The 23,152-nt window shown below is 42.1% G+C and overlaps 2 protein-coding genes across 4 annotated transcripts in view; one reads left to right on the top strand and one right to left on the bottom strand.

Moving 5' to 3' along the window:
- Upf2 (UPF2 regulator of nonsense mediated mRNA decay) overlaps window positions 1-12,719 on the bottom strand; it is a 101,332-nt gene extending 88,613 nt beyond the window's left edge. The window contains exons 1-3 of one of the 3 annotated variants that reach the window (XM_069990355.1): window positions 12,640-12,682; window positions 6,672-7,051; window positions 1,884-2,663 (exon numbers count right to left, since the gene is read on the bottom strand). In XM_069990355.1, the coding sequence (XP_069846456.1) occupies window positions 1,884-2,663; window positions 6,672-7,033 (1,142 nt within the window). In that variant the 5' untranslated portion in view covers window positions 7,034-7,051; window positions 12,640-12,682. Of the gene's footprint in view, window positions 1-1,883; window positions 2,664-6,671; window positions 7,052-12,316; window positions 12,433-12,639 lie in introns of those variants that run through there. The other 2 variants (XM_069990353.1, XM_069990354.1) reach the window with 2 other exon arrangements.
- On the top strand, window positions 12,124-12,864 carry LOC138805537 (uncharacterized). The gene has a single exon (XM_069990297.1). It carries the CDS (start codon window positions 12,124-12,126, stop codon window positions 12,862-12,864), a length of 741 nt encoding a protein of 246 aa, XP_069846398.1.
- Window positions 12,865-23,152: the final 10,288 nt, after the last annotated feature.

Below are 23,152 nucleotides of genomic sequence, written 5' to 3' on the forward strand. Positions count from 1 at the left end.
TGTGGCCATTAAAATTCAAAGGCACAAAATGGGTAACAATCCTTTTTCCTATTTTTTGTAAGGGGAGGGGTAGGGCAGTACTACGCTTTGAATTCAGGGCCTCATATTTGCAATGCTGAGACTCTACCACTTGAGCTACTTCACCAGCCCAGCCCTATTTTTGATGATTATTTCTGAGATAGGAGCTCTTGATCTTTTCTGGTGTCTGGGCTTGAACCATAATTCTACGGCTGTCAGCCTCTCAAGTAGCTAAGTTTACAGATATAGCCATTTGTGTGAGCTGATTTTTTTTCTTGAGATAGGTTCTTACTATGCTGCCCAAGCTGGTCTTGAACTCATAGACTCAAGTGATCTTTCTTCCTTAACATGTAGACATGTAGACAGCTGGAATTACAAGAATGTAAAACCAAGCCTGGCTTTTTTTTTCTATTTTCCAGCTAGGATCTCATGCTTTTGGCCCAAGACCATAATCCTATTTATGTCTCCTAAGTAACTTGGATCACAGATATGAACCACCAAAGCTGTTTGTTTCTTGAGATGCAGTCTAATTTTGGGAGGGGGGGGGAAAAAATCCTTAGTGGGCCTCAAACTTAAATCCTCCTGATCTCTGCCTCCAGTACCTAGGTGTGTAGAGTGTCTAGGAATCTAGACACTGTGCCCAACTTTTTCTTTCTTCTCAACAGAATCACTGATTAAACCATTACCATTTCAGATCCTCTCAGAAATGACTTTTGGCCACCAGGACTTAGCCACATCATTTATGTACCTATTTGACCATGTCCTAACAGTACTTCTACTGGCACACACAATTACTGTCTCATCTGGTTAAGCTAATCATCTTCCAGTGGTACCTACTAAAACCAGTTCTGCTCCACTAGTCTTCTGAGAACAATAGAAAGGTACTCCCCCATACTAACTGATAATCAACAAGAATTTCAGATTCTCAACCACGTCATTCAACTAGCTACACTCAGCTATGATTGTAGTTGCCACCTTTCTTCACGCCTTCAGCCCTAAAAGTTGACCTAAAACCCACAAATTGCATCAACTTTTGCAGATGCTTCCTTGACACAGATACTAGTCTCTATGATTTCTTTTAACAATCAAAGGTGGCTCCTTATTCAGATCTTTTTACCAATTACCACTGCATAATACATTACTCTTCCAAAATCTTAAATGGACACCCCCAGAAAGACAACTTCTATAAATACTCTGTGAAATTGCATCTAAGAAGCTGTCACAAAATCTTGTTGACTGTTTCTCAAAATTTTGATCTGAAATACTGTCAAGATTTATTTTCTTGAGCCAGGAATGTGGCTTGGTGGTAGAGTGCTTGCCTAGCATGCATGAAGCCCTGGGTTCAATTCTTCAGTACCACATAAACAGAAAAGGCTGGGAAGTGGTGCTGTGGCTCAAGTGGTAGAGTACTAACATTGAGCAAAAAGAAGCTCAGGGACAGTGCTCAGGCCCTAGTTCAAGCCCCAGGACTAACAAAAAAAAGATTCATTTTCTTAAAATCAGCAAGTAGCAATAGTGACATTAATAATCTAAAGTATACAACAGAAAACAATAGCAAGTAAATTGAAGTAAAAGAAAAAGAAAATTTATGCCCAATTATTAGGCAGTTTTTGAAATCACAATAACATATCCACAAAGCAAAAGCTTCCATTTCCTTGCCAGATTCATTTCAAATCAAAAATGAAATGTACTGTCAATTCATTTGAACATGGCTCAACCATTACACTTTGAAATTTTCCTGGAATGTTAAAAAATCACCTGTAAGGAGCCCTTCTCCATAAGTTCTTTCAGTGTTGAAGACTTTAAGCATTTTAAGTATGAGCTCCAAAATAAATTCTCAATTCTGAGAAACATTTGAAAATCACCTGTTTTGTCTCTCAGTATTCTGAAGCTCCCTGTGGTCCCTTTTCAGGTGTTTGGTCAAAGATGTAAAGTACTCTTTTAAAAGGTTCTGGAAAGGCTGCTGTTTCTCTGGACTAATTATCTCACTAGGAGGAAAACTCAAATTAAACTTCTCTGCAGCACTCTTTACTCTCCTTGGTACAAGTCCAGCAATGTCATCTCCACAATGGCGACAGAAACTTATCACCACAGAAACATGAGTGTGGGATTCTCGATCAGCATTAATAATATTTTTTAGCTGTTCATAAATTAAGGAAAGACCTTCCTTATCAGTGAAAATCCCAACTATTGTCAATTCTGCAATGAAGCGCAAATCAGTTCTTAGTTTAGTAATATTAGGAGTTTTCTCCTCTTTCCTTGCTTCAAAATGTTTTTTCCAGACCTGAAGAAGTGAGGGGGCAAAGTCAGCATAGCGCTGGTGAAAGAGCGAGCACAGGTGTACGGCACAGTTCACATCAGAGATTTTCAGTTTTGCTTCCACAATGGAAGCTACTGCTTCTGCAATGTATTTGCTTAAATTTAGGCCATTAAAATCATGAGACAAGGAGTCTCTCTGTTGTTCTGTAATCGTTTTTAGTTTCTTGACAAAAGCAGTATTTTTCTTCAGACTTGAGTCTAGGCGGCTGAAGAAATTTTCCTCTGGTCGGTTTTCTGGAGCATTTTGGTTTTTGCTACGAAGTTCCTTTCTTAACTGATGCCGTTCCCAAGCTTCCTGGTGAAGCTGAAGAGATTCTTCTTTCTCTCTATGTAAAAGACAAAATACAAATAAAACTTCCTTAAGTATCAATTGTAAATCACATAAGAGTAAAAGCCAATAAAAAAGTCATCTCTCAGGCTGGGAAGGTAGCTCAGTGGCAGAGTGCTTGCCTCAAATGCATGAGGCCCTGGGATGGATTCCTCAGCACCACATAAACAGAAAAAGCCAAAAGCGGTGCTGTGGCTCAATCAGTAGAACGCTAGCCTTGAGCTGAAGAGCTGAGGGACAGCATCCAGGCCCAGAGTTCAAGCCCCACAACCGACAAAAAACAAAAACAAAAACAAAAAAAATAGTCATCTCAGTATTCAGAATCAATAAAAGATGCAGACTGTGATGGGTGCCAGTGGATCACACCTGTAATCAATCCTAGCTACTCAATAGCCTGAGACTTCAGAAATCATGGTTTAAAGCTAACCCAGACAGGAAATGTCCATAAGACTCTTATCTCGGGCTGGGAAGGTGGCTCAGTGGTAGAGCGCTTGCCTCGCATGCCTGAGGCCCTGGGTTCTATTCCTCAGCACCACATACATAAGCAGAAAAAAAAAGCCGGAAGTGGCGCTGTGGCTCAAGTGGTAGAGCATTAGCCTTGAGCTGAAGAGCTGAGGGACAGCGCCCAGGCCCAGAGTTCAAGCCCCAGGACTGTAAACAAAAATAAAAATAAAATAAATAAAATAAAAATAAAAGACTCTTATCTCCAATTAACCATACATACACCAAAAAAAGCTGGAAGTGGAGGTGTGGCTCAAGTGATGCAGTACTAACCTTGTTAAAAAAAAAAAAAAATCAGAAGTCAGTGCTCACACCTGTAACCCTACCTACTCAGAAGGCTCAGATCGGAGGACAGCAGTTCAAACCCAGACAGGGCAGGAAAGCCTGTGAGACTCTTATCTCCAATTAACCACCTGAAAACCAGAAGTGGCACTGTGGCTCAAAATGGTAGAGCAATAGCCTCGAGTACAAGAGCTCAGGATCAGTGCTCAGCCCTGAGTTCAAGCCCCACAACCATTAAAAAAAAAAAAAAAGCAAACAACAACAACAACAAAATGCAGGGACAGAGAGCCAGGCCCTGAGTTCAAGTCCCAGAACCAGCACACAAAAAAAAAAGAAAAAAAAAAAGAAAAGAAAGGAAGAAAGATGAAGGGCTGGGAATGCGCTTAGTGGTAGAATGCTTGCATAGCATTCATGAAGCCCTGGGTTCGATTCCTCAGTACCACATAAACAGGACTGGCAAAAAAAAAAAGGAAGGAAGGAAAAGATAGGCAAAGGAAGGAAGGAAGAAAAGCAGGCAGGCAGGCAGGCAAAGAAAATAATGCAGACTGCCCTTCCCCCCCCCCTTTTTTTTTTTTTGGCCAGTCCTGGGGTTTGAACTCAGGGCCTGGTCACTGTCCCTGAGCTTCTTTTGCTCAAGGCTAGCACTCTACCACTTGAGCCATAGCACCATTCACTTCTGGCTTTTTCTGTTTGTGTGGTACTAAGGAATCGAACCTATGGCTTCATGAATGCTAGGCAAGCACTCTACCACTAAGCTGCATTCCTAGCCCCTTTTCCTTACTTTTGAAGACATTTATTAATGATTTCAGACACTAACAGTCTAGAACACAGAAGGGAGAATGAAGGATTCTGATTAGATCCAAATTAGCAATCATTAACAATCATTCTGTCTATAAGCAATTAATAGGATTAAAAACATAATGTTCAATATGAAAAATAAAAAATATGCAATATTATGCTTGAGAAAGATATAAAACAAAAATATTGGGTAAATAGAAAATATGTACATTTGGTTAAAGAATAACCATTATAGGATGGATATGGTAGCTCATGCCTCTAATCCTAGCAATTGAGAGACTGAGGCAAGAGAGACTTTAAATTTAATGCCAACTTGAGCTAGACAGTGAGTTCCAGGTTAGCCTGAGATTCTGTCTCAAAAACAAAAAGAAAATAAGGGGTAAGGGTTTAGCTCAAGTGATAGAGTGCATGCCTAGTAAACACATGTCCTGAGTTCAAAGCCCAGTACCACCCAAAAAAAGCATTAAAAATATTTTGGCTGAGCGCTGGTGGCTCACGCCTATAATCTTAACTACTCAGGAGGTTGAGATCTAAGGATCGAGCTCAAAGCCAGCCCAGGCAGGAAAGTAAGTGAGACTCTTTATCTCCAATTAACCACCAAAAAGACAGAAGAGGAGCTGTGTCTCAAGTGGTAAAGTGCTCACCTTAAGCTGAAGAGCTCAGGGACAGCACCCAGGCCCAGACTTCAAGCCTCATGACCAACACCCCCCCCCAAAAAAATGGAATATTAAGATTCTATTTTTCCATCCATAGCTTAATCAACCTTTAGGTCTGGGGCCAGAAAAATTCAAGTATAACTTAGAAAATTTGTAAAGGAACCAGAGAAAAACTATCAGTTAAAAAAAAATTAAACAATAATAAAATTAAAACCCTGAAATAAAAAGTAAAAAACAAAAAACAAAAAAACTCAATGTTAAATTACCCTGAAAATAGGTTAAAAACAGTTATATACCCATTTTTCCATTCGAGATAGTTTAAATTACAGAAATGATTGTTTGGGCAAGGGTGGAAGGGAAAGAATCAATAATCTGACTTTGGTATACCCAAATATGTAATTTTATAATATAAATCAATATGAAAGTATATTTCCCTCTTTCTGAGATGATCTTTCCATAGCTATCCTATAATTTTACAATTTCTCATTAAAGGAGGTTGCATCTACTATTGGGAGCATGGATATTTGAGTATCTCTTAGAAAGCTCCCAGCCACATGCAAACATAAGACTGGCAGAAAAAGCAAATCTTCAAAAAGCACAATTCAAGCCAGGCGCCTGTGGATCATGTCTGTAATCCTAGCTACTCAGAAGGCTGAGATCTGAGGATAGCAGTTCAAAGCCAGCCTGGACAGGAAAAGCTGTGAAACTCTTATCTCCAATAAACCACCAGAAAACCAGAAGTGGCCCTGTGGCTCAAGTGGTACCATGCTCACCTTGAGCTGAAGAGCTCAGGGACAGCACCCAGGCCCAGAGTTCAAGTCCCAGGACCAACAAAAATAAATAAAAATTCTAATAACAACATGCTGCTTTGAAATATTCAAGAAGGAAAAAGTTGATAATTGATGATGTTGAGTTGATGGTGGGGAAAGAGGGACTTATTATACCATTCTGATTTTTACCATGTTTCAAATTTTCCCAGTAAAAAGTTAAGCTCTTTAATGGCAAGAGAAAGGTAGAAAAGTTACTGTGAAACTGAGCATCTCATGAGTGTGTGTGTGCGTGTGCATGCGTGTGTGCATGTGTGTGTGTGTGTGTGTGTGTGTGTGTACATATACTGATACTGGGGTCATTAAAGGCTGGGACTCTGCCACCTGAGTTACAGCTCTACTTCCATCTTTTTGGTGGTTATTTAAAAATAAAGAGACTTTCCTGCTCCAATTGGCTTTGATTCTGGATCTTCAGATTTCAGCTTCCTGAATAGATAGTATAAAGGTGTGAACCAGTGGCACCCATCATGAATTAATTTAGGAAAAAAAAAAATTAAAATAATTAAGCAAAAAGCTCAAAAAGAATTATGGTTAAGTGACAATGTCAAAACTAGCCACTATAATTGCTTTCCAGACCTAAAGTTTCAGCTCATCATGAAAGTGGAACTACCGTGACTGAGGTATGGTTCAGTTGCAGAGTGTGTGTTTAACATGTGTAAGTCCCTAAATTCAATCCCCAGCACTCAACAATAAAATAAAATAGAACAGATACTAAAGAACTGTATGAGAAAAGCAGCCAAAAATTAAGTATTATCCCACCATGAAAAAGGTTTAAAAAAATTTAGCTCACCCTAGACCTTATAATCTAGTCATTAAAAATAAATTAAGCTACTCCAGACTTAAGGAGCTGCACACAGGAAGTTTTATTTCAAATAATCCTTTCTCAAAATGTTCCAAATCTTCCCATTCCCTCACATCCAAAATCAAAATAAATTTTCTTACTTCAATTGAGCAGCTTCTTCTTCTTGCTGTCGTTTTGCCTGCTCTTCTTGCTTTTTTCTCTCTTCTTCCTCATGTTTCTTTCTTTCTTCTTCCTCTTTTTTTTTTAATTCTTCCTCTGCCTTCACCTTCTCTTCTTCTTTTTTCTTGCGTTCCTTGTCCTCCTTTTTTCTCTTATCGTCTTCAAGTTTCTTCTTTTTGTCTTCAGGGACCTTACTGACCTCCTTCTTGGCAGAGATCTTGAGATCATCTTTTGGTTTCTCCTTGCTGCTCACCGGCCGCCTTTCACTGCAGTCTTTTTCCTTGTTGTTTAGTAAAGATTCTTTTTCTTCCATACTTGCTGACTTTTTACGCTCAGCTGGCATTATGTGACCCAGGACAATCTGTGAAGAATTCAAGCGAAGATGTAGAATTGTATTTACTGATATACCATTTTTAAACAAAATATATTAATGCAATGTAGCAACTGTTAAAAATTATACAAAGCTGGGCACTGGTAGCTCACACCTGTCATCCTAGCTACACAGGAGGCTGAAATCTGAGGATCACAGTTCAAAGCCAGCCTGGGCAAGGAAATTCCATGAGACTCTTTATCTCCAATTAACCACCAGAAAACCAGAAGTGGCACGGTGGCTCAAGTGGTAGAGCACTTGCGTTGAGCTGAAGAGCTGAGGGGACAGCACCCAGGCCCAGAGTTCAAGCCCCACAACCAACAACAACCACCATGAGAACAAAACTACACAAAATTAATAGTATTCCTGAGATTTTAAGAAAATCTTGGTAAAATCCCACATTCTATAATTATTAGTTATGCTTTTCTTTTTTACTTTTTAGTTAAGGAGAAACTGAAACATTAAAAAAAAAACCCAGCCAGGCACTGGTGGCTCACATCTGTAATCCTAGCTATTCAGGAGGCTGAGATCTGAGGATCTCGGTTCAAAGCCAGCCCAGCAGGAAAGAAAGTACATGAGACTCTTATCTCCAATAAACCACCAGTAAACCAGAAGTGGTGCTGTGGCTCAAGTGGTAGCGCGCTCGCGTCGAGCTGAAGAGCACAGGGACAGTGTCCAGGCCCAGAGTTCAAGCCCCAAGAAACACACACACAAAAAAAATCCCAGTAGCTGGGCATCACTGGTTCACACCTGTAATCCTAGCTACCCAAAGGGCTTGAGATCTAAGGATGACCAGTTCAAAGCCAGCCTGGGAAGGAAAGTCCCTAAGACCCTCATCTCTAATTAACCACCAACAAGCCAGAAGGTAGAACTTTGGCTCAAGTGGTAGAGCATGGGCTTGAGCAAAAAAGCTCAGAAACAGCACCCAGACTGAGATCAAGCCCCAGAAGTGACACAAAAAAAAAAAAGTATATGTACTTTCATATACCTATGGCTCAGATTAGACGATTATCAATTCCAAAACAATAAGCCACTGTATTAAGAACATATTGAATCAGTTTTTACCGCAGTACTTTTAAGTGTTGAGAGATACTGTAGACTACAGATGGAGCTCAGTAAAAGAAAACCTACCTAACAAATATACGCTAGGCTTGCGTTTGATGCTCATGTATGTATATGTACGTATGTATTTTTTAAGTGTATTCTTTTTGGTGGGGATATTCCATAGTGGTAAATCCAGGTTCAATTCCCACCACCACATACACATATAAGGAGGTGGTGGAGCAGAAAGAATGATCTATTGTTTCATTATTTCGTACAACATTCAGCAAAAAATAAGCTAGAAAAGGAAAGGAAAACAAAAATTGACCTCCAATATAAATCAATGGGCAAAACAAAATAAAGCAAATTTTACCTCATTGCTCTAATTTTACTATTAACCTTTCCCAATTAAATAGACTGTTAATCATTTCCAACTAGCCCAGATCTTTAATCTTTTTGTTAGTACAAGCCAATTTTAATAAACATAATGATTATAAAATCTGTTCTATACCTGCCAGTATAACAGACACCAGCACAAGGTTTCCAAACCTTCCAAACACACATACATACAAATTATATGTATGTGTATGTGTGCGAGAGAGAGACAGAGACACAGAGAGACAGAGACAGAGACAGAGAGGCAGACAAGCTGGTATCACCAAAAACAACTAAGGTCAGTAGAAGTAAATTTGGGAGTTACACAACCCATTTAGTAGCCTCTTTTACTTTCCTATTTCTCCTCCTTTTCCATTGGTATTTATTTTGACCTGACACCCACTGGTGGAACTCAGTACAAAAAATGGCTGGTACTCCTGTTTAAATCATCACTTCTAAAATATAAAAAAGTGTAAGTAGCCTTAGTATGAAAATACCGTACAGTATAATGCAAATAGCTATTCACTGACACCATACTGAACATTTTATGTACATTATCTCATTTAATACTAAAATTTTTATGAGATGGGTATTCTTTTCCCTATTTTATAAATGAGTAAACTGAGAGTTGACCAAGTAACCTGACCAAGGCTGCCACAGAGGGTTTATAGAGCTAGAATCTGAATGCACAGTCTTAAAATAAAAAACCTTGAGAGGCCAGAACTGATACAATGATATGAGAAATCATAAAATTATGAATTTCAAAAATGGGAAGAGTTCCTAGTAATGGCTAAGCAGTTTTTACATAATGTTTTGAGATTATTGGCAGACACTGGCTGATAAGAATAGAGACAACTTACATATAAGATAGTAACACAATCTTACTTAGGAATATTAGTTACTATCTGAAAAAATTAATGTTTATATAGAATTTGTCATTTCTGATGTGAAATATCAAGAAGGGACATTTCAGGATTACATAACCTACAATTCTCAGACAAGAGAAAGAACTGCATCAGAATTTATAACTAATGCCTCACTCACAAAATCAAACTCAATCTTAAATTTAGCAAGGCTTGGTGGTGCCTACCTGTAATCCCAACTACTCAGGAGGCAGAAACAAAAGGATTGTAGTTGGAGCCAGACTAGGCAAAAGTTAGTAAGACTCTTATCTCAAAACACAAGCTAGCATAGTAGCACAAGCTTGTAGAATGTAGAGGTAGGAGGGCTGAAGTTCAAGGGCAGCCCAGTAAAGTCAGCAAGACCACCTGGGAAAATAAGAACAAAAGCCAAAGAGCTAGGGATGTATGTAGATCAAGAAGGACAGCACTTGAAAGCATGAGGCCCTGAGTTCAATCCCCAAGAGTACAAATTTAAATTCTCCTAAGATGTCAGAAAATTTGTTTGGTGCATGACAGATTCATAAAAGACCATCATTTATTAGCTAGAACCCCAAACTTTTCTAAGTCTACAATATTCATTCACTCAATAAACTCTAAACACCTTCTGTATTTGTGAACAAACAGTAGTTGTCATTCATAAGTTAAGACAAACCCCACTCCAGAAAAATGATAAAACAGATTCTTAATAAGACTGCTAATTCTACTTTGGTTTTTTTGTTTGGGCATATTGTAGTTTGAAGTAAAGGGCCTTGTGCTTAATAGGCTTATGCTCTACCACTTGAGCCACACCTCCAATTCTTTTTGTTTTAGTTTAGTATCTGACTTTGTACCACAACCCTGCTACCTTTGCCTCCTGCATGGCTGGGATTTCAGACTTGTACCATTATACTACATGTTTTGTTTTGGCTTGGACTAGCCTTGAACTTCACAACCCTCCTAATCTCTGTAGCTGGAATTACAGGTATCAACCATCAAGCCCAGACATGGTCTTAATGAATCATTTCACTCTACATTAGAAGCACACATCTAAAATCTAAAGTATACTTAGAACTCAATTCCAGTCAACAAAATTATGACAAAGGTTCAGGTAGAGGGGGCGATGTAACTTGTGAAAATAACATTCATGATCTCTGAAATCGAATCTTAGGTTTGCCTTCCAACCTACAACATACGGAAACTAGGCAACATAACTCTTTTCCTTAGTCTGGTTATTCATCAACAAGAGGGAGACACTACCAGCTGTCTTACAAACCTATTAAACTTGTAACACATTAAGAATGGCGATTCTCTTTTACATATAATGCTGAACAGTTTTAAGTTTTCTAACTGGATTCTACTACATATCTCAAAGATTACACTGAGGTGGCAACAGCAAAGTGATCTGCCAACACTACACAACTGATTCAGTAGCTACCGGGCACTCTTCTCCACTACATCCCGACTCTTAATATTTAAACAATCCAAATAAACGTATGGCAAACAGTATGACTCGAATGGGTATACATTCATATCATAGGAATTAAAGAAATTAAACCGAGGATTTAGTTCTATTTAGTAAAATGCTAAAACTTATTTAAATAAATTCATGATTTAATAAAATCAAGCATTTCATCTAAAATGTTTCCAAGTGTTTCACACAAAATCCAGAACTTTAAATAGATTCTATGCCAAAATGATCGATATGAAAATTATTTTTTTAGTTAAAATATGATTAGTTCTTACAAACTACTTAACTTAATCTAATTAAATTCAGACATCACTTAAAAGGAAACCATGATTGAAAACTACCTTTCCTTAGCTCCCAAAATAGCGCTCTGGCACTTGAGTTGTATATTTGATTTGGTTTTCTAAATATACTCTTAAGTTCCAAAATAAAGTAAACCTACTTAACTAGTAAAACATAGGACCACGGAGTGTGCAGGGTTGGAAAAGGGAACAGAAGGGGTGTTTCCCTACTAAAGACCTTTCCTTGCAAAGTACCATATGGACTGTGTATGAAATCACAATGAGCTGCTCTGAAAATACAACAGAGTAAGAGAATGCTGTTCTACCTTTCCATTCTGTGTTTTGAATTGAAAATGTTCTAAAGGCAGAACAACACTGGGGTAGTTTTCCCTAGTCTTTCACTTCCTTCTTTTAAAAAGTCCTCATATATAAAGGACACGTTCAAATTGGATGCTGTTTCACTAGAATTCAAGAACGGTTTTCTTGACGATTTGTACCTACAAGAACTATAATAAGGGACAAGAGCCAATGTTTTACTTCTGAATCATGCATCCCAGAAGGCGTAAATTCTTTTAAGAGACTTGAAAGGCTGGTCACCCTTGTGTGTTACCCCCCACCCCACCCCAATCCTAGAAGCGGGCTCTGATTTGCCACCCTAGACACCAAATTTCCTGTTAACACCCCCCCAACACACACACACACACACACACCCCAAATTTCCTGTACACACACACACACACACACACACACACACACACACACACACACACACACACACACACACACACACACACACACACACACACACACACACACACACACACACACACACACACACACACACACACACACACACACACACCCTACCTCTGCCCTTAGTTCAACTACACTAGCAACAGTACCGGAGACTTGGGATGATTAAGAAGCCAAGAATCAACCACTTTATGGGACTAAAAGTAAACCCAACAGCCTTACCCCACCACCTCCATAATCGCCCCAATTCCCTTCCTCTACACATCTATGCCCCCCGAAGCCCCCACACACAACACACCATCCCGCCACACGGCCCACCTAAGGGGTACCAGTCAACTCGGCCGGCCGGCCCGACCCCAACCTCTCATCCCACACCGACCACCACCCAAGACTCTCGAGCCGGCTCCCCGGTTCCCATCCTCTCCCACCTCCCCTCGCCCCGCTCCACGCCCCCAAACACCTTCAACCCGCCACAGAGGGCTCCCCGCCTCCGGCCCCGAGGCCCGGCCCAGGCATGAGGGACCGGCACCTCCGCCGCCGCCCCTCATGCCGGTCCCGGGGGGCGCCCAGGCCGAGGAGAACCCCCCGGACCGAGCTCTGAGGAAGACGGCGCCCGGAGACCCGCGGTCCCTCCACAGCTCCGCCGCCGCCCCCGGAGAGCCGGGGGTGCCGAGTAGCCTCTCGGGTCCCTCGGGGAGGCAGAGTCCAGGCCGGGGCCCTCCGGCCCCGCTTCCCTGCCCCCAGCCGTTGGAGCGAAGGGAAAAGAGGTTCCCCGGGACTCACCTCGAGCCCGTTGTCAACATTAGCTCCGGGTTTCCCAGCACCAACTCCAGCGCTCGCCTCTCCCCTCCCCTCCCCCCGCCGCTCTCGCCGCCGAGGGCCCGCCTTCCCTCCGCTCCCCCTCCTCCCTCCGCCCGCCGGCCCGCCCGCCCGCCACTCACCAGCGCGGCCGCGCTGCCAGTGGAGGCGGGGCGGAGGAGGGGGAAAGGAAGGGGCTGCCCGCAGTAGTGCCAGACCAAAACCAGTCTGGATCGGCAGGTTTTCCCGCCATTTCCAGGCCTTCTCCTTGATGTGTCTGTAGCAAATGTTCATATAGGCACAAATATTTGCTTAGAGGTTCGTTTCAATTTCCCGCTTGACAAAGAAGAGAATTTTCTTCAAACAGGCAGCATATAGGGCAGCCTATCTCAGAACCTCCAGTCAAGGCCCCAGCAGAGGGGAGGAGTATTCCAAGGACCGGAAGGCAGGAAGTGGATTGGTCGCCAGGAAAGGAAAAGAGACTGAATTGGAGATACGCAGGCGCGAACTCTAAGGGCTTGGGGGGTGTAGGGGTGGCCCTAGACTAAGGCGGGGCGGGGCCAAGTGGAGGTGAGGAAGGGTGGAGGAATAGTAGAATTACGGAGCGCCATTAAGGACAAGTTTGGCCACATTTTTACTTTTATTTTTTTCCTGGTGCGAACGTAAGGAAGAGGTCCAAGAAGGGAAAATTTGATTGGGAAAAGTGAAGAAGAAATTGAAAACTAGATATGGCTGGTGAGAAAGGTGGAAGTTAAGGAGTCTGGACTTCGGAAAGTCCCGCAGGGGAACTTCCGCAAGCCTTCTATGTCCTACGACATTAAAAATAAAAAACAAAAAACACCACCTGTGAGCGGGGAGACTTTTCTTTTTCAAAGCTTGTCTCGTTTTTCTCGAATGTTGAACCCCTTCACATACTGTAAAAACGTGTTAACAGTACTTGTTTACTCCTAAATTGCTGAACTTGTGCGTCTAACCTACGACTTTGGTCCCAACAGTTTCGTGATCTGACTGGATGTTTGTATGGGTTGACTTTGGCAAAGTAGCAAAACTGGTGACCTGGTTCCCCACCTTATGGCAAAGACTACAAAGTGAGCTGCTTCTGGACTGTCATGCTTGAAACGGGCCTAGATTCCCTTTTTTTACTTGTGTGTGTGTGTTTCTTTCTGAGCCACACCTCCACTCTGGCTTTATGGCTTTGGCTAGTTAATGGGATAAAATAGTCTCTGATTTGTTAACCTTTGCTGGCTTCAAACCAGAATCCTCAGCTCTCAGCTTGCTGAGTAGCTAGGATTACCACTTGTCTTTTATTTCCCTTTTACTCTTGGAACACAAATACCCACCCAAACTGAGGGTTGGTCTTATCATAATAATAGGGAACAAATGCAGCAGTGGTACTCACTAGACTGTTGAAAATGAAATATACAATTTGTGGGTGGAACAGGAGGGAAAAACAGAGCAAGGAAAGGGGCGACTTTGTCCAAAAAGAAATGTACTCTTTCCTTTTTTTTTTTTTTTTTTTTTTTTGGCTGGTTGTGGAGCATGAACACTGGGCCTGGGCACTGTCCTTCAGCTCTTCAGCTTAAGGCTAGCACTCTACCACTTGAACCACAGTGCCACTTCCGGTTTTCTGCTGGTTTATTGGAGATAAGTGTCGCATGGACTTTCCTGCCTGGGCTGGCTTTGAACCACGACCCACAGATCTCAGCCTCCTGAGTAGCTAGGATTATAGGCAGAGTGAGCCACGGGCTTCAGGCAAGAAATGTACTCTTAAGCTGGGCACTAGTTGCTCACCTCTGTAATAGTACCTACTCAGGAGGCTGAGATCTGAGGAGTACAGCTCAAAGCCAGCCCAGGAAGGAAAGTCTGTGAGACTTTTATTTCCAATTAAATCACAGAAAAAGCCTTATGTGACACTGTTGTTCAAGTGGCAGAGTGCTAGCCTTGAGCAAAAGGAGCTTAGGGTCAGCGAACTGGACCACAGTTCAAGCCTCAGTACCAGCAAAAAAATAAAATAAAATAAAGTGTACTCTTTCCATGACATATAACTGTAACCCCTCTGTACATCACTTTTATAATAATTTTTTATCATAGTTACAGGTTGAGTGTGCTCACACCTGTAATTCTAGCTACTCAGGAGGCTGGGATCTGAAGACAGCAGTTCAAAGCCAGCTTGGGCAGAAAAGCCTATGAGACTCATCTCCATTTAACCAGCAAAAACTAGAAGTAGAGCTGTATCTAAAATGACAGAGCACTAACCTTGAACACAAAACTCAGGCACAGTGGTCAGGCCGACTTCAAGCACCAGAACTTCCCCTCCCCCCCCCCAAAAAAAAGAAGAAGAAAGAAAAGAAATAGATATTCTAGTTTATGTTTCTTCTGGAAGCTACTATATTGTAGACTCCATAACGTGTACATTTACTTCCAAAAGTTTCCTTCCTGGAAGTTATAGAAAGATCCATTTCATTGGTTCTAGTTAAAGACTCCTCTAAACAGAAATGCCACTTTGTACTCATCTTTTCATATCCAACAATTTGAATTTAATAAGAAGCTAATAGCAATATCTGTCATCTTTTGAGTTCTTAATATGTGGCATTTTCTGTACATTTGTTCTGTTTATTTTTAGACAGCCTAAAAATAATAGCTGACATTGATTTATTTACTATATGTTAGTAATATATATACACCTTCTTTCATTATTTATTATTTACATTATTCTTAGTATACCACCAGGTTTTCTGCTCTTTTGGGGTTTTTTTGCAGGGCTGGGGGCCAAACCAGGGCTTCATGCATGCATTCTACCTTTCAGCTCTTGTTCCACACTATATTACTCCTCACATTAAGTCTCTGTAGTAAGTTGTATTATTAAGCCCATCCCACTGTGAGAAAAATAAGAGGTGAGCAAAGTAGAAAACTTCCCACACGCCCAGATGTTTTGGCAAAGCCAAACTAAGTCTCGGATAATTTAGATTAAGGGTTATCTAGACAAAACCCTATACTGTCTCTAAGAAAGGCATCATCATTTCTGCTTTATACCTAAAAACAGAATAACATAGTTAATAACTGGTGGAACTAAAATTCAGACCTGCATATTTCTCTCTAGAAAGCCTGTTTCTTTTAAAAATTTCTATAGTTACTTTCTTACTCTCCTTTGCCTGAAACTCTTCATCATCCCAAACTTTAAACCTTTGTATTCCTCAGCATGACAAGTCTAGGATCTCAGTACCCAGAATAACACAAAGATAAGTGGAATCTCTTCCACACCAAGAACTCCATAACATTGGAAACCATCAAATTTATTTATTTTCCAGTCCAGACAAGTGTATTCATTCCTCATTGACAGACCTGCTTAATATTGCACATATAGCTCGAATATCCAAAAATGAAGTTTTCTTTCCAAGTATTCCCATTTCAGTCACTGGCATCAGCATGCAGACATCTGCTCCAAAAGCAAAGAACGAACTATAAGGGATGGGCTGCTGATCCAGAATATATCTCCAGAGTAACCACACCCACAATAATGTTTCAAGACAATAGATTGACATGATAGTTGTTATGACTATGATAAAATGATGTAAGATGAAAGCAAGACCATAAACAAGTAGAGGTGAAGAAGAAACTCCATCATCTTCTGTACTAATTGACTTTCCTAAATAAATCATAAGTAGAGAAGATGGTTTACATAAAGTTCTTTAAAAATAAGCTCCCTCCTTTCACTAGGCAAGAGGACCAGGAGCTTGTTAAAACTTGAAGCTTTCTCTAAGCTATTCATCCTTGACACCTCTTTTTGCTTATCTAACTCCTACTTCATTTCAAGGTTTCAGTTTACATAAACTCCCAGTCAAGGTAAGATTCCATTTATCTAGCTTCATTCTGCACTTGTCCTTTTCATCACGAATTATTATGATTTATTACTATCTACCCTGAGACTGAAAGTTCCTATAAGCAAGGACCTTGTGTGGCTTCCATAGGGCTGCATCCCAAAGCACTCAAAATGCTGCTGGCAGATAGTAGGTACTCAATAATTACTAAGTGAATAAATCTTGCCTGCTCCTGTGTGAGCAGCACTACGAGATCCAATCAGGTCATGAGTCAATGGGTTATAGAATGCTAGAACCAGAAGGACTTTTGTGAGGTCCTCAAGATACACACAGTTAAAACATGCTCAAGGATTTTATCTTCTGGGAAGTGGAGGGGAAAGATAAACCAAATGGCACTGCCACTTAGTTTTGTGTGAGTTATAGTGATTTCACAGAACACAAGTGAAAGAGCTAGACTGGAGGAGGCTTATGACAGTTACACTTTCTTTTTTTTTTTTTTTTTTTTCTAGTCGTGGGGCCTGAACTCTGGGCCTGGGCATTATCACTCAGCTCTACAGCTCAAAGCTAGCCCTCTATCACTTAAGTCAGAGCGCCACTTCCAGCTTTTTCTGCTTATGTGGTGCTGAGAAATAGAACACAGGGCCTCGTACATGAAAGGCAAGCACTCTACCACTGAGCACTTTCCCAGCCCCAACAGTTACACTTTCTGAGAGAGTAAGCACAGACATGGAATGAATTCTGTGACTTACTACAGACATGGAATACTGTGACTTAGAAGAGTCAGACTAGAAACAGAAGGGATGAAAGAAGATGAACAAGGATTATGATGACAGCCAGTAGAAGAGTTAGATGAGCAAGTGTATGAAAGGTGGTTCACAACAATGAGCATCATGCACCCTTCATTCATTCATTACTAAAAAATGGCATAGCTTCTTGAGATGACCCTTAGCCATGCAGTTCCAACCTCCTGGTCAAACCCTTATTCACTCCTCTCATCTTGAACGAAGCCTGGACATCGTGATGCCACTGAAGTGACAGGCTGTTAGTACCAATACTCAGGTTGTGGCTTCCACTTGGAGGAAAGCAAGCTTGTTTTATTATGAGTTATGAGTGAGTACCCTCTGGAGACACCCTCTGGGCAGGAAACTGAGGTTAGCTTCTAGCCAATAGCCAAAAATGAACTCACTCCTGTCATCAAGCATGTGAATAAACATGGAAGCTGACTGTTTTTCAATTAAACCCTCAGATAAATTGACATCTCACTCAACAGTTTGATTGCAGCCTCGTGAGCCAGAGACCCTTATCTAAACTGCCTGTTAAATCATATGAACAATGGTGATCATTATTGTTTCAATATTTCAATATATACATATATCTAAATTTGAGGCGGGGGGGGGTTGTATTGTTTTTTTCCCTAAGACCAGGACTCAAACATAGTGTCTGGTGTTTTCACTCATTAGCTGGCACTCTACCACTTGAGCCAAGCCTCCAACCCCTCTCTAAGTATGATAAATTTCTATAGTGAATGATTACAATTTTATTTAGACTCAACACGCTAAGTATAGTTTTCTCATAGCGGAAGCAGTACTCAATTGCCTCCATACAATTCCATTATCATAGTCCAACACAATGGTGCCAGCTGGTAGCCAGACATAAAAATTCTCCCACCTAGAAGGCAGAGGTCTCTACTTTCTTGCCACTTTCTTTAATAGAATCATTTAGTCACTGCATACCTCTTAGTACATGCTTTGTTTGCTATAAACCTGGGGCTGGGAAGGTGGCTCAGTGGTAGAGTGCTTGCCTTGCATGCCTGAGGCCCTGGGTTCAATTCCTCAGCACCACATAAGCAAAAAGGAAAAATCTGGAAGCGACGCTGTGGTTCAAGTGGTAGAACGCTAGCCTTGAGCTGAAGAGCTGAGGGACACTGCCCAGGCCCAGAGTTCAAGGCCCCACGACTGTACCCCCCAAAACAACAACAACAACAACAACAACCCTAACAATTCAAGCTTCCATAGAAAAAACAGGTTGGATAATGTCTTGGGCCCCAAGATGACTTTGGCCCATGGGCCCTTCCTTCCATCTTCCTGCCCAAACCCTTGACTTTTGTGTTGTGTACTTTCCCCCAGTCCTGGAAGCAAATACTAAAATAACCCTTAACCTGCCCTGTTGTGTTTGTGTGATTGAAGCTGCACCCTAGCAATCTAACCATTGACTGACTTCACGACCGTTCCTGGAGACTCCTGTGGGTGGGTCCTAGGCAGGAGTGCCATCATGTCTGGGCCTCTGGGGACTTGCCAGTGACTTCGCTACCGGTTAACAGAGAATGTTTGAAGTTCATACAAAATAATTTCACAATGAAGAGGAGGAATGCACAATAACAAAGAGAAGACCATTTGTATTTGCCAGAGGAAGAAAACAAGTGGACTTTTTTTTTTTTTTTGTCAGTTGAGGGGCTTGAATTCTGGGCCTGGGCGCTGTCCCTGCGCTTTTCAGCTCATGGTGAATGTTCTACCACTTGAGCCATAGCACCACTTTTGGTTTTCTGGTAGTTAATTGGAAGTAAGAGTCTTACGGACTTTCCTGTCTGGGCTGGCTTTGAACCGTGATCCTCAGATCTCAGCCTGCTGAGTAACTAGGATTACAGGCATGAGTCACCAATGCCTGGCAAGTAGTCATTTTTTAAAGGAATTTCTATCAGGGGAAAAGTGAAATCCAGTAGCAATAGGAAATACATGTTATTTTCCAGCCCAAGAGATTAATTGATGAATATTTTAACCTCTTCTTAGGATCTGCATGCTGTCCCTGAGCTCTCTTTTTGTTCAAGACTAGCACTCTACCACTTAGAGCCATAGTTCCACTTCCAGTTTTCTGATAGTTAATTGGAGATGAGTCTCATGGACTTTTCTGCCCTGACTGGCTTCAAACCATGATCCTCAAATCTCAGCCTCCTAAGTACTTAGGATTACAGGCCTGAGCCACCAGAGATTGGCTTGTGTTTTGTTTGTTGTTGTTTTTGTTACTTTGGTTTTGGATCCAGTAAGTAGAGCTAGAATTCATGGCCTTAGTGCTATACCTTAGCTTTTTTTTTTTTTTTTTTTTTTTTTTTTGTCAGTTGTGGGGGCTTGAACTCTGGGCCTGGACACTGTCTCTCAGCTCTTCAGCTCAAGGAGAGCACTCTACCACTTGAGCTACAGCGCCACTTCCGATTTTCTGGTGGTTTATTGGAGATAAGAGTTTCATGGACTTTCTTGCCCGGGCTGGCTTTGAACCACGATCCTCAGATCTCAGCCTCCTGAATAGCAAGCATTACAGGCGTGAGCCACCGGTGCCCAGCTAGCTTTTTCACTCAAGGCTGGCACTCTACTATTTGAGCCACAGCTCCATTTCTGCCCTTATTGGTGATTAATTAGAAATAAAAGTCTCCTGGGTTGACTTTGAACCTTGATCCTCAGATCAGAATAGCTAGGATTAGAGGCATGAGTCATTGGTGCCCAGCTTCTCTATGCTTCTTAATGCTTCTAAGCAGGTAAGGATATGGGGAGGAAAGTAAAATTGGTCAACTTTGGTCATAAATTTCCATTAATGCATGCATGCATCCTATTCTAAGAATTTTAAAGTTTCAACAAGTTACTGGTATGGCTGAGTACTCTTGGCTCACACTTGTAATGCCAGCTACTCACGAGGCTTGAGACCTGAGGAATCACAGCTTATTTATTTATTTTTTTTTTTTTTGGGTCCCGTCGTGGGGCTGAACTCTGGGCCTGGGTGCTGTCCCTCAACTCTTCAGCTCAAGGCTAGCGCTCTACCACTTGAGCTACAGCGCCACTTCCGGCTTTTTTTTTTCTTATGTGGTGCTGAGGAATCGAACCCAGGGCCTCGAGCATGCAAGGCAAGTGCTCTACCACTGAGCCAACTTCCCAGCCCCAGGAATCACAGTTTAAAACCGACCTTGGGTAGGAAAGTCCATTAGGATCCATCTCCAAAATAATCAACAAAAATCAGGGCAGGATGTGTGTGGCTCAAGTGACAGAGCTGAGCAAGCCAGCCAGCATGAAACCATAATCCCAGTACCACACACACATGTGTGCACACACGCACATGTGCACATACGTTACTAGTGGAAGTAATCCCCTTTAAAAGTATAAATTCTAGTATACTCAGCACTTTAACAAAAAGCAAGGTAACAAAGCAAAGTCTTCAAAGACTAATAGAGGATTTTCAGCCTTGTGAACTAACATATCACATAATTGAACACTATTAAATAGCCAAAATAAGCTATTATCCAGAATTATTCTGTTCTGTTCACGTGTTGCTAGTTGCCAGCCTTGTCCATGAACCTAGTAAAATTCTTGATTTGCTTATCATACCTTGTGGGTTTTCAGAATACATAGTAACTATGTTTCACCATTCATAATTTAGTAAATACTAACATTTTAACGTTTGGTTCAAAATATTCTAAAGAACTAGAGCACTGCAGTGATCACAAGTGTTTGCTCATTCCCATCCTATTCCTATTTTCTTCTTTTGCTCTCAATGTTTGGGACGGGGATGGGGAGGGGTGGGGGGGTGGAGAGAGAAGAGAAGTGTTTAACATACTTGATTTTCTTCCCCCTCAGTGTTCTTTGAGGGTCCCTGTTTTTTCCTTTGTGTAAGGAAAGCTAAAATGTTGTGTTCTGGAGCTTCCGGGGATGATGGGTCTGGCAAATTGTATGGAGACGGCATGTTTTACAAAAATTTTCCCAGTTTTGTAAACTCTGGACCACGGTGCAACGTGCTTTTACCCAAGTTCAGAACCAGGTTGGTTTTGGGCCCAGAGTCCCGCCCTTATCCGGGGCGTGGTTTCACCTCCTAGACAACAGCTCCTGATTGGCTACAAGAAGCGACGCGCTCCTCTCGACCAATGAGGCTCTGGGAGCGTTGTCTGGTGGGCGGGACTCCAGATCTAGTGGGCGGGGCCCCAGGCCCGCTGTGCCTCGGCGCGCTTTGCACTCGCTCAGCTCCCTCCCGGGGAGCCCGAGGTCTTCCAGCCGCCAATGCTTTTCTTTCTTCAGCCGTGGTACCCGGGCATGACCTTGGCTACCGCGGCCGCTGCACGGAGGACCCTCCTCCGGTCCCGTCCCCTGATCCCCTGACGTGGCTTCTAGACAGATAAGAACGTCCATGGCTGCTTGCCCAGGATGGCCGAGAGCCGCGAGCCCCGGAGTGGCCCGGCGCGGCCCCCAGGTCGGGGTGGGCCTGGGACCGGGGAAGCTGGGGTGGGGGTGCTGTCGGAGCGGTTGTTGGGGGACAGGTCTGCGAAACAGACCTGGAGTCGTGGGGCTGGGGGGCTCAGCATTGGTCCCATCCTTGCACAGGATTTCCATGAGTTGAACGAGTCAGCCGCCGGTAGGTTACCGGGACACCCCATCGAGGGAGGCTGAATTTGACAGGCCTTCTGCAGTTGCCTCCACAGGTGAGGTTGTTTTCTGCGTTTCTCCCCAGCGCTGCTTAGCGCACTCAAATAATAAAACTGTGGTGGTCATTGCCCTTAGAAAGCCCAGTAAACATCTGAGCAGTTGTCAGGGAGATAAGTGTCATGAATGCACCAAACTTAATGCTGACAGGTAGAACTTGTATTCGGTTGATTTGATGTGGGTTCTTTTTTGCTTTGCTTTGTTTTGCTTTGTGCCAGTACTGGGCCTTGAACTCCGGGCCTCACACACTGGCTTGGCTTTTTTGTTTTTACTCAGGTCTAGAGCCACAGCTCCACTTCTGGGCTTTTTGTTGGGCTAATTGCAGTGTCTCAACTGACTTTTCTGCTTGGGGTGACTTCAAGCCTCAACTTCACATCTCCTGAGAAGCTAGGATCAAAGTTCTAGGCAAATACTACTCTTTTTTTTTTTTTTTTTTGCTGTTGTTTTATTTTAGCCTCTATGATGCTGTGCTGTGAGGTAGCAACATTTCATGGAATATTTATACACATGTATAGCTGACCACATAATGTTTAGATTTATGGTAAATAAATCAGTATTTAACGTCTTTGTCTGAGAAGGACAGTAAGAAAAGAACAGTTTCCCTCTCCTACGTTTTGGAACTGGGAGCTCACTTTATATTCTTCCAGTATTTTAATACCTTGCCAATCTTTTTATTATTAAAGAACTATTGTGGTCAGGTGCCAGTGGCTCATGCCTGTAATCCTAGCTACTCAGAAGGTTGAGATCTGAGGATCACAGTTCAAAGCCAGCAGGGCAGGAAAGTCCGTGAGACTCTTATCTCCAATAAACCAGCAGAAAACCAAAGTGGTGCTGTGGCTCAAGTGGTAGAGCACTTGCCTTGAGCTGAAGAGTTGAGGGACTCCCAGGCCCAGAGTTCAAGCCCCATGACCGACAAAAAATAGAAAAAAAAACTGTATTGTTGGGCTGGGAATGTGGCAGATTGCTTGCCTAGCAAGCATGAAGCCCTGGGTTCAATTCCTCAGTATCACAAACAGAAAAAGCCAGAAGTGGCCCTGAGTTCAAGCCCAAGACTAGGGAAAAAAAAAACTACATTGTTTACTCACCCTGCATCATTTATTCCCTGTCCTTTCAACCTTTCTTTCCTCTCTCCTCCTCCCCCTCTTTCCCCTCGTCCCTTCCCTCCCTCCCTTCTCCTCCTCCTCTTCTTCTTCTTCTTCTTTCTCCTTCTTCTTTCTTCTTCTCTGT

The sequence above is a fragment of the Dipodomys merriami genome, unplaced genomic scaffold (assembly GCF_024711535.1).
Source record: "Dipodomys merriami isolate MVZ:Mamm:240054 unplaced genomic scaffold, mDipMer1.0.p SCAF_4, whole genome shotgun sequence".
In the NCBI taxonomy this organism is placed as follows: Eukaryota; Metazoa; Chordata; class Mammalia; order Rodentia; family Heteromyidae; genus Dipodomys; species Dipodomys merriami.

Excerpts from the sequence above, each read along its gene's own strand:
- LOC138805537 (XM_069990297.1), top strand. The coding sequence starts at position 12,124 with ATGCCCCCCGAAGCCCCCACACACAACACACCATCCCGCCACACGGCC.